Source organism: Saimiri boliviensis, chromosome 11 (genome assembly GCF_048565385.1).
Source record: "Saimiri boliviensis isolate mSaiBol1 chromosome 11, mSaiBol1.pri, whole genome shotgun sequence".
Lineage (NCBI taxonomy): Eukaryota > Metazoa > Chordata > Mammalia > Primates > Cebidae > Saimiri > Saimiri boliviensis.
The window spans coordinates 82,848,224-82,860,227 of NC_133459.1; the positions used below are offsets into that span (position 1 = coordinate 82,848,224).

At 40.2% G+C, this 12,004-nt stretch overlaps 1 protein-coding gene across 5 annotated transcripts in view; it reads right to left on the reverse strand.

The window, feature by feature from the left end:
- DDAH1 (dimethylarginine dimethylaminohydrolase 1) overlaps positions 1 to 12,004 on the reverse strand; it is a 284,364-nt gene that overhangs the window by 39,572 nt on the left and 232,788 nt on the right. For all 5 annotated transcript variants that reach the window (XM_074381106.1, XM_074381105.1, XM_074381107.1 and 2 more), the window contains 3 exons: positions 11,471 to 11,570; positions 6,020 to 6,093; positions 5,014 to 5,133 (listed from right to left, as the gene is read on the reverse strand). In XM_074381106.1, the coding sequence (XP_074237207.1) occupies positions 5,014 to 5,133; positions 6,020 to 6,093; positions 11,471 to 11,570 (294 nt within the window). The remainder of the gene's footprint in view (positions 1 to 5,013; positions 5,134 to 6,019; positions 6,094 to 11,470; positions 11,571 to 12,004) is intronic.

The window sequence follows — 12,004 nt, forward strand, 5'->3', positions numbered from 1 at the left end:
AGCTGTGAGCTCCATTGTTCATTCAGAACTGCTGGGCAGGTACGTTTAGGTCTGCTGCAGCTGAACTCATAAAGCACTTTTTGTTCCCAGGTGCTCTGTCCCGAGGAGTTGGGGCTTTATGAGTTTCTGTTGCACTACTGCCTTTTTTGATTTTTCTTTCACGTCTGACCCGCCCAGATAGCAGCACGCCTAGCCACTGCCTGCCTGCAGAGGCTTTGCTGAGCTGCTGAGAGCTCTGCCCAGCTGCCCTGTGCTCTTCCCTGCAGTCCTGTTTATATGGGCATAGTTAGAACTGTCTCGGCAATGGTGGCCCCACCTCTGTTATGGTGGACTCTCTCTGTTGTGGCAGGTTGCCTCGGCGAAGGCGGCCTGCCTTCATAGTGGTGGAGAGTCTCAGTAATGGCAGAGCCCCTCCCCCACCGAGCCGGACCTTCCGGGTTCAGCTGTGCTTGGTTTGAAGGGCTCAACCCGGAGGGTTTCCAATTACTGTTTTTGTTTTCGTTGTTGTTGGGGGTTGGGGATGGGACCAACCGAGCCTGATCACCTGGCTCCCTGACTCAGTCTTTTAAGTTGAACCACCCCGCGTTCCAGTGGCTTGTTGAAAAGGCGCCGGGATCTCCCGTGCTGCGACTCACTGAGTCGGCTCAAACAGTGGAGCCGGCTCCTGGTGGATTGTTTTGCCTAGGAATCTCCTGGCCTGGCTCGCTATTTCAGATGAATGGGCAACTCTACTGTCTCAGGGCTCTGATCGCTAGCTAAGAGGGCTTCCAGACCAGTGGCTTTTGTATGGAGAACCGCCGCGACAGGGCGTGGTCACAGCAGCTGCGCAGGCCGAATCAGCCCCGCGGGGGCCAAAACAGCCACACTGGCTGGGACTGCGGTGCTGGTGACCCCTCTGCCTGGGTATCTCCTGGTCTGTGTGCAATAAAAATTCGTTTGGAAATGCGGTGTCCACTCACCCTCTGCACTTTCACTGGGAGCTGAAGTCCTGAGCTGTTCTTAAGCGGCCATCTTCCCAGCATTCTCCTGTTCTAGGCTTTTTAGTTGATAATTACTAAAATCTTCCTAGACGGATTATTTCATTTAAATAAACAATGCACACACTATTAAATCTATAATCTCTGCTGGCAAGATGATTATCCCCGTAAGAATCCACTTCATTAACCAAGAGTCAATTGTAACCCATTATAAAGTATTTCAAATGCAATAAAACTACTCAGAAACCCTTGGGCTCTCAACTTTACCTAAATATGTAAAAAATAATTTCTGAAGGAACCAAGTACTCAGAGCAGTGACAGGTGTGAGAAGTAATCAAGCTTTCACTATGTGGCACGGGAAGGCACAATTCACCTCTGTTTAAGTAATATGCCTTTTAAAGAAGGAGATGCCCAAGTGGCCAGGGACTTCTCTACAGAGGAAAGAACTGAGACATCAAGGTTTACAAGGAAAAAAATATCTGGTACCAAACTCACACCTTTCCTGAGGCTAGTCAGATCCTGGATACCAGTAAGAAATGGAAGGTCAGGAGGTAGGTGGAGAGACATGGAAGGAGGAGACAAGCTTGGCTAGAATCAATCTATGGTAAAATAATCACAAAAGGTTTTCTAATTAAAAAAGATTGAGTATGGAGTGTGGTGAGCAACTGGGGCAAAGAGAGTCAGGGTCCAGGAAACTTGATTCTGGAACCGTGAGATCCCACTCAAAATGATTATTTCAATGGGTCTCAGTATTCTGAACTTAAAAATTGGAAAAACAAAACCAGTCGCACTTTTATCACTTGTAAGTGATGTATCTGTCTCTATTCATCTGTCTTCCTGCCTGTCATTAATAACATGGAGTATTTATATTTCTGTTAGTTGTCAGTAATTAATAATTGTCCCAATATTGATTTTATTGATGGTTCTAATATAGAAACCAAATTGCTCTCAAAGCAGCTGAGTTCATCCAAATCTGAGTTTCACCAACCCGTTTCCAACCTGTGACTGTTTCCTTAGGGAAGCTCATTAGTCTCCAGATCAGTTTGTCCTCTTACTTTCACTACAAGGTAACAGGACATTTTTGATGCTAGAAACATGGCAGGTGGGCATTCACCAAATCCGCAGGCCTGTGCTTTAGGCAGTACATTTGCTGATGGAAAATGCAATCTCCAACAAATGCCTTTCTAGCTAGTGAGGATTATTTATAGGTTCTGACAAGTAGAAAAGGAACATCATTATTAACACTAACTCGAATGAACTCTACAGGGAGGAGAACTATAAAGTCTTCATAGGATGCCCTTGAGATATGTGGTCTGAGAGAACCTGACCATGGGAAAGGAAGGATAAACAGAGAAATAGGGGTGAGTTGCCAAGGCACACAATAGGACTAGGCTTGGCTTTTTTTCCCCCTAGGTCATTAGTGGTCCTTTTTTCTGACTGCAGGGTCTTCCTTTTCCAATGTTGGTCCAACATCTCTGAAACAATGCAGAGCTGTCTCCTCAAAGACCTGCTGGTTCCCAGATTGTGCCCTCATGATGATAATCTTGTCTTCCACGCTGTTAAGTTCCTACTTCCTCAGATCTCACCTGCCCTTTCCACCTGTACCTCTGGAAATCGACTAGAAACTCCTTTATGAGGTGAGCTGGTTTGCTCACTTCTCATTAATATACCTTGCTCGGTCTTTGCTTATGCCATGTCCCCACCTGTAATTTTCTCTCATTGAATCTCACCCTGTCAAATGCCATCCATCCTTCAAGACTCACATCTAGTCTCATTTTCTCTACAAAGCTTTCTCTGAATATCTAGGCCTCAGGAAGCTACTCCTTTTCCTCTGAACTTTGAAGTTAGGGCCTATATCATATAACATACTGCTAATTAGTCATTTTATTACCTTTTATTTTGCTATGTGTTAGTCTGTCTAGAGTATTTGAGTTACAGACCTATTGAGGTAGAGACCAAACAATTTGAGTTAGGGACCTAGTCTACCCAGAAGGAGTTCTTTCTGCTAATTCACACAAATGCATGGTGTAGATCAGCTTAAACCCTCTCATCTTATAATCAATCTCAGACATATGCAGACCAGCCTAGCTACCATGGATGGATACCACAGTCCCTAATGAGAAAAATCATCTCCCTAGACCCACTAAGTGACACCATTTATCAAATGTTATTTTTCAAGACACCAGCTTTTTTTATATGCAGAAAGTTGACACAGCCTTTCAGATGGAGCAGAACAAAAGACATTCTCTAAAGGAACCTAACAAAAGCCACAGTGATACAAATCAAATTCTGAGACAGATTGTTCAGCAACAATTAATAAAAGCCTTAGAATCAAATCATCTTGGGAAGAGGTGGAAGAAAGGCAAGGTGAGCTAGCTGAAAGACTGGCAGATAACAGAGAGGGGAGATTCAGCACAAGGCAATGATTGCTTGCTTCCCAACATGCTTAGCACTGAGGTAGAAAAGACCTGAAAAGAGCCCTCAGGGCCCACAGGTTTGCTGTCTATGCCTAAGAGGAACTTCTGGCTTTGGCCCTTTAATAAGTCATGCATGCTGATGTGCAGGACCAGCTGAGAGGAAGAGGCTGCAGTCCTGACCCACTGTATCAGCATTATGACTTAATCTTAGTTTTCTCATCTGCAAAATGGAGATAATACCACCTCTCTCATTCATTCATCCCTTCATCAGACATTTATTAAGGGCCCACTGTGGGCGAAGCGCAAAGGAACATAATGATGAGCAAAAGAGATACAATCTTTATCCTTATTGGGTGTCCAGTTCATTTCAGGGGTTGAAGTTACAGAGAAGGAAAGTATCTTTGAACTGAAAGCAGTGTAACAACAGAAGGTCATTTTTTTTTTCTGAGATGGGAGTCTTCCTCTGTCCTCCAGGCTGGAGTATAGTGCAACCTTGACTCCCTGCAACCTTCACTTCCCAGGCTCAAGCGATTCTCCTGCCTCAGCCTGCTGAGTAGCTGGGACTACAGGTGCATGACACCCCACCTGGCTAATTTTTTTGTATTCTAGTACAGACAGGGTTTCACTATGTTAGCCAGGCTGGTCTCGAACTCCTGACCTTAGACATTCTGCCCACCTCAGCCTCGCAAAGTGCTGGGATTGCAGGTGTGAGCCACCAGGCCAGCCCATCTTCTTTATCAATGATTTCCACTCTTGATTAAGCTGTGTGACCTGGGCAAGTCTAATCTTCTAGCAAGTCTACTATCTATAAAATGAGGAAATTTCCAGTCTTACAGTGTATTCCAAATGCAAATGAAGAAGTTAAGCTTTTGCAGGGCATGGTGGCTCACACCTGTAATCCTAGCACTTTGGGAGGCTGAGGCAGGCAGATCACTTGAGTTTGGGAGTTTGAGACCAGCCTGACCAACATGGAGAAACCCTGTCTCTACTAAAAATACAAAATTAGCCAGGGCATGGTGGTGCATGCCTGTAATCCCAGCTACTTGGGAGGCTGAGGCAAAAGAATCACTTGAACCCAGGAGATGGAGGGTGTGGTGAGCTGATTGGACCACTGCATGCCAGCCTGGGCAACAAGAGCAAAACTACATCTCAAAAAAAAAAGTTAAGCTTTTTAGGTACTTCTGAATGATAGCCTTCTAAAAGATTATTATGAAATAGTCCAGATGCAACAAAAGGATAAGAATAATATAACAAACCCTGCATACCAACTCTCCAACTTAAGAAAACATTACAAGGAGCTCTGTAGGGTGGTATGCCCTCCTTTCCCTGGAGGGATAATGGTGATGAGTTTGGTGTTTATTATTTTGAATCATGGTCTTTTTTTTTTAGGAAATCTGGTGTGTAACTAAAAATGGTTCACCAGTCAAGAGTTCTTCCTACACTTAGGTGTTCCTGGTTTCTAATGAATGTGAGGTCACAATAATGCACATTACAGAAGCTCAAATCCCTGCCTGTTCTCTCCCTGCCAACCCTGCTTGTTACTCCTCCAGCAGAGAGAATGTGAAAAACCCTGTGGTAGGCACACCCACTGCATTTAGAAGGAGCAGTTTTGTATTTACCTTAAGGGCCTTCTGTGCAGATTCACTAGACCCAATTGCGATCAGGTTAGGCCCAGCCATGCTGCAGAAACTCTTCAAATGCAAGCCATCTGCTACTGGCACTGTGGAGACTGCATAGTCCTATGTAGAGAACAGAAAAACAAGCAGTTTAGTATTGCAGAATAATTCTAAAACTGATTAAAAACCTCCCTGAACCACAGCTCCTTGAAGGCTGCCAGGGACCTTGCATATTTGGAAGAAAACCGGCACCCACAGGTTTGGATATTGCTAGTTAAATGAAGACTGCTTTTAAGAAGAAAGCAGAGTCACCAGATGTGTGACTGCTGCAACATCTTTGCTGGCTGTTTGATCTATGGAGTGGGCTACTCTGGGAGGGCGTGTTTGAATATCCTGTATAAACAGTGGCTCAGCTGTAGACTCACATCCTCACGGGGAATGGAGCATCTTGAGGATTATATTCCTTCCTATGCAATGTAGAGAACCAATCTATTAATAATCAGTAAAGGCACCTTAAGAGGATGTATGCGCAACACCTAGCACAATTTCTAGCACACAGAAGGCCCTCAAGCACAGGTGATCCCTGATTCCAATCTAAAAAGAAATCTGTATTTCATAACAGAGTCAATTCAGGGCTCAAGCAATCCTCTTGCCTTGGCCTCCCAAAGTACTGGGATTTCAGGCGTAAGCCATCACGCCTGGCCTTCCAGATTTTTTTTTTTAAGTTGTTGCTCCAGAACATGTGCCAGATGGTTGAATAATTATACACTGGGAGAAGACAGAAGATGCCCATGCTAACTTTGTTGTTCTTGTGGTAGCAAAGAAGCTGAATTACTGAGAAATTAAAATTTAATAGCTTCTAAAACTTCTAGTAAATGTACAAATATTAGGAATTATTGTACAAAGCCAGTGAAGTGTAAACACTATTACTCATGACATTGATTCAGTGGGTCTATAACTATTTATTAAGTAATTACTTTGTGCCAGGCATAAACTACCTTTTACCTACCTTAAAAGTATCAGCCAAGATTTCAGCACCTCGTTGATTTGTCCTTTTGGAAAGGCCCACAAAAAATTCTCTGCCTATAACAGATGTCATGGAACATAGTGAGCGGGTGGCACCAGTGACTGCGCATCATTTCTTTTATCTATAAATAATGACCTTAAAGCATCACACAGTTCTGTCTTACCACAGAGGACAGCTTCACTAAAGAGACTACAAAAAAAGGATTTTAAACTACTGAGAACAAACTTTTTCAAATTCATAAGGGCAGAAAGTAGGATGGTGGTTTTCAGAAGCCATGGGGACAGGAAATGGATAGTTATTGTTTATTGGATAGGAAGTTTCAGTTTGGGAAGATGAAAAAGTTCTGGAGATGCCTGGTGGTGATGGTTGCCTAACAATGTGAATGTTCTTGCCTCTGAACTGTACACTTAAAAATGGTTAAAATGGTAAATTTTATGTTATGTATATTTTACCACAATAAAGAATGAAATTGTTATTTAGGCAATAATACAGTTAAACACACTGGTAATTTCTGACCAGAAATTAAGTAACAGCAATGACAATTTACAGGTCAGCAGGACTTCAAATAACATCATTTTGCTCAACTTTGATGAGGAAAAAGAAAAACTGATTCTGGGCTGGGGCCATGGTCTGCAAGGAGTTTTTATGTTCTCTTTAGGTCTGCATGGGTTTCCTTCCACAACCCAGAGCTGTGCACAACAGGTAAATCTTCATGTTTACAAGGTCCCAGTCTGAGCAAGTGTGGGTGTGTGTGTGCCATGATGGGACAGTGTCCTGTGCAGGGTTGGGTGCAACCTTGCACCCTGAGCTTCCAGGATAGTCTCCAGCCACCCTTAATGACCCTGAACTGGAAGACGTGGGTTAGAAAATGAATGGATACACTGGGCACACTGGCTCACGCCTGTAATCCAAGCACTTTGGGAGGCTGAGGCGGGCAGATCACCTGAGGTTGGGAGTTCGAGACCAGCCTGACCAACATGGAGAAACCTTGTCTCTACTAAAAATACAAAATTAGCTGGGCATGGTAGCACATGCCTGTAATCCCAGTTACTCCGAGGCTGAGACATGAGAATTGCTTGAGCCTGGGAGGCAGAGGTTGCGGTGAGCTGAGATTATGCCATTGCACTCCAGCCTGGGCAAGAAGAGTGAAACTCAGTCTCAAAAAAAGACAATTAATGGATACATCATATGAGGCACATGACTGACTGACACAATTTCAGTGATACTAGAATTATCAGTGGGTTCAAGTGGCATCAGCCTGATTCCCTCATTATAAAGTTTCCTGTCAAGCTTTCATGTAACAGTTTTAATACCATAGGTTGATCACTGCACAGATCCATTATTTTGTTAGGCACCTGCATTTACTGGCTGGAACCCTAAAAAGAAAATCTCTCCTCAATCAAGTATAGTCTACTTGAAATAAAATTCATAAAAGAAAAGCTAAATGCTTTAGTCTTTCTTGTACATATAAATTATTAGAGTTATGAGTTATTGGTGGTTATTGTAAGTTGCTGGAACACTAAGTTTTTTTTAAAAAACATTAAATCACAGCGGAAATAAAACTTTAAAAAAAACGAAATAACAAAAATATCCATATTAAAATAAGGATTAATTACATAACCTTAAAAGCTTACATTAGAGAGGAAGAAAGGCTCAAAATTAATGAGATAAAATTCCAACTTGAGATGTAGAAATAAGAACAGAGTAAAAAAGAAATGTGAATGAAGGAAATATAGAAACAGAAAAGAAACATTCAAGGAAGAGTTCAACAAAGCCAATAGTTGGTCCTTTGAAAAGATTAATAAACTTGGCAAACCTCTGGCAAAGAAAGAAAGGCATATATTAGCATTACCAATGAAAAGAAAATATAGCTATAATTGCTGTGAAGCATCAATAGGTATTAGAAAATATAAGTAACTTTATACCCAACATTTTAAAAACTTACAATAGATAAAATCTTAGAAAATGAAACTCATCAAAACTGACTCAGGAAAATCTAAATTGTCACATAATCATTAAATCAACTAAATGAGTTTAAAATTTCTCCACAAAGAAAGCACAAAAGCCTATTTCCAAAGTTTAAGGAATATATAATTCAAATAGCATTGATTTCAGAGAACAGAAAAAGAGGAAATATTCCCTAATACGTTCTATGAGGCTAACATAACTCTTTTACCAAAACCAGACAAGGATAACAAGAAATAAAAATTATAGGCCACAAAAAACATGACATGTTATCAAACTAAATTCAACACTGTGTTAAAAAGAGAATAAGTCATGATCAAGTTTAATTTCATGCCAGGGTTGCAAGACTGGTCAAATATCAGAAAATGAATTAATGAAACAAACTACATCAACAGATTAAAGAAGAAAATCATAAAATCATTTCAGTGACACAAAAAAGAGTTTACTCTATCACCTGAAATTCATTTCCAGGTGTTTACTTGAGAGAAACTCTTGCATGTGCTCCCAGGAGACACACACAAGAATGTATGTAGAAGTGCTGAAGATAACTGACAAAAACTGGTAAACATCCAAAAACACATCAGCAGTAAAATTAATATATACATGATGGTGTATTCTTATCACAGAACTGCACAACGTTGAAAATGAACTATAGCGACACATCAACTGAGTTCAAAAGTAGAAAAATCACGCCAAGAGTTCATATAATGTGACTAATAAAGATTTCCTGTTGCTTTATAAAACTACAAGACAAAACTAAAACAGCATACAGTTTAGGAATACACGCATGGAGGCAAAACTTAAAGTACAACAAAGCAATAATAACACAAAATTCAAGATGGTTGGTTACTTGAGGCTGGGGAGGGGCAGGTTGTGACTGGGGACCCCACAGGGAATTCTATGGTCCTGGCAATATTCTATTTCTTAAGTCAGGAGGTGGACACCCAGGTGTTCATTTTATTATTGATCTTTAAACTATACATAAACACTTTACAACTTTTTAAATGTACTCTATATTTCACAAAAATAAAAGTATAGGTAAGTTGCTGTCTATTTAAGAGAAATGGGATTGAAACAAATTTTGTCAGTAGCTGCTTGCCTGACTCACAGGTTTCTCAGCAGGAACAGGATTTGGAAAGAAGCTTTCCTTCTGTCCATTTCCTGATAAATTATGAATGAGACTGTGAATTACAGAGGAAAGAGGGCACAGAGCACCCAGAAAGTGTTACAGACCTTATTTCTTATCTAACACTTTGTAATCCAAAAATTGAGAGGTAATGGTTATACAGCATAATGAATGTAATTAATGTCATTTGAATTGTACACTTAATAATGGTTAAAATGGCAAATTTTATGGTACGTATGTTTAACCACAATAAAATAAAATAGATGAGGAAAAGTGAGAAGTAGAAAATAGAAGGCAGGACCACAAATTAGGTGTGAATGAGGTGCCAAGGAGGTAAAGATATCCCAACATCATCTCAGCTTTGAACAAAGTAACTACTAACGCATTATTGAATATAACAAATAAGAAAGTCTACAGGTAGTATCAAAGGTAAGCCTAAATGCTTAGTACCTAATTAGAAGATAGGTCAAAACTATGAGGCTTGAGATGCCAGAGAAAGACCTTTCACACTGAGGAGATTTTTAGGGGGTCTTTTCAGCTCAGCTGCTTAAATAACTAAATGGCTGTGAAAATAGCTTGGTTAAGCCATATTTCAAATGTTACCAGTACCTGCTTACAATAAGTTATTCATCGCATGGCTATGTTCTGATAAAAAATTTATATTGTAAGAAAGTGTGATTTACACATTTAACTTTTCACAAAAGCCTATTTTGTTAGAGAAACAGACTGTTGTTCTGTACTGTCAAAAAGAATAAAAGTGCCATCAATAGGAGACACAAAGAATTTTCTAAGGGGAACTTACTAGGCAGATTCAAAGAATGCCTGAGTCTGCTTGGGCACACCCAGAGCTAAGAATGCAGCGTGGGCCTTCTTGACTTCTTGTTCTGTATTCTTAGGGCTGAATGGGCACACAAACCAAACCCCAGAGGTGGCCACTGCATGTTACAGTGGCAGCACAGGGGAGGTACACAACTCCAGGGTAGTCTATTCACGCAATTCCTAACAAGAATGGCGCCCCCAGAGCTGGCAACACGGTGGCCCCACCCATAGTTACAGTATGTGACACTTAGCAAAGAACTACTTATATGTCACAGGATAAACACCATTCCTTCTTCAGCAACATTAATTATGTCCAAAGGTAAGTAATGCAAAACATCTTGATATTAAAACAAAAATGGCTATCTCTTGGCTATACGTATATGAGATGCAATATAAAATTCACATCAGCTAAAATATTAGACTTCCAAAAAGCTTCATGCTTTCAGTGGGCCACCTGGGGTTACATTCCCAAGTCCCTGAGGACCAGCCTTTTCTGTCGGGGGTACATTGGTGAAACAGGTTATTTATTCCCTGACATGTCGGGGAAAATAAACTCTCACTATCAATTAAAATTACTATTAATGCCTTGCTCATCAGTATAACCAGAATGAATTTGGGGACCCAGATTTTACACATGATTTTATATAACACTAATTATATGATAAATGAGTTGAAAAGGTTCAATGCTAAAATTACTGTTTCTTTAGTAGCCACATTATATTGTAAAAACTGATTCTAGTTAGATCAATAATAAGATTAGCTGTTCATATTTTGTTGAGTTCTGTTATTCATCTGTCATTAAGCCAAGTCAATTTGCATAAAATTATTTAAATCCATCTTGCCATCTGGGAAGAAAATTATTTGCAAATGACACTAATCTTGAATTAAGAATCCTTTAAATACAAACCAGATATACAGTAACAGAATGGAAAACTATGCAACTTATAAATTCACGTTGTAGAAGAATATAGAAGCAGCAAGATACCTAGTGGTCATGTACATACCAATAGTGTTCTTGTAAAAATAAGCAAATATATCCATACGAAGTACTTAAAGGACACATCCAAATACTGAAGTGGTTATATTTAAATAGAAGGTCATTTCTTTCTTATTGTCTCTTTCTGTATTTTCCAATTTCCCTCAATTTAGCATTTATTACTTTGGTAATTAAAAATACTATAATAGGCTGGGCACAGTGGTTGATGCCTGTAATCTCAGTACTTTGGGAAGCTGAGGCGGGTGGATCACTTGGGGTCAGGAGTTTGAGACCAGCCTGGCCAACATGGTGAAACTCTGTCACTACTAAAATACAAAAATTAGCCAGGTGTGGTGGCACGCCCACCCAACTACTCGGGAGGCTGAGGCAGGAGAATCGCTTGAGCCAAGATAGTGCCACTGCACTCCAGCCTAGGTGACAGAACGAGACTCTGTCTCAAAAACAACACACACACAATAATAAAACAAGTAAATACAAGCCAAGTATTATAAATATTTCTGGATAGAAAAAATAAATACAACTGTACCTGTGAATAAAACATCTCCACCATCTAAGGTTGCATTTTCATCTTTCATCTCTACTATATTGAGCTGAAGTTTTTCTAATGCTTCTTTCATCATGTCAACCTGTGAAAATAAAATGATTGAGATTAATATAGTTCAATTTCCTCACCAAAAAAAAAAAACCCATCCAAAACATGGGAACACTAAATCATGCTCTCATGTGCACAAATCCACACACACATACATACCCATCCTTGTGAATATATAAATACTTAAGTGTATGACTAGTCATGATCATTTGTAAGAGAAATTATCTGTAGAAATTGCTCATTTTGTTCACTTCTAGTGTAAGATTAAGTCAATACAGTCTCATTTTTCTGTAGAAAGGCTGACTAGTTAAGACTGTTGGAGTACAACCGGTTAATGCACTATTGGAGGCTGACCAGCTAGGACACTGTTGGAGGCTGACTAGTTAGGATACTGTTGCAGTCTGCCAGTTAGCACACTACTGGAGGCTCACTAGATAGGGCACATGAGTTAAGGAAGGTGAGAAACAA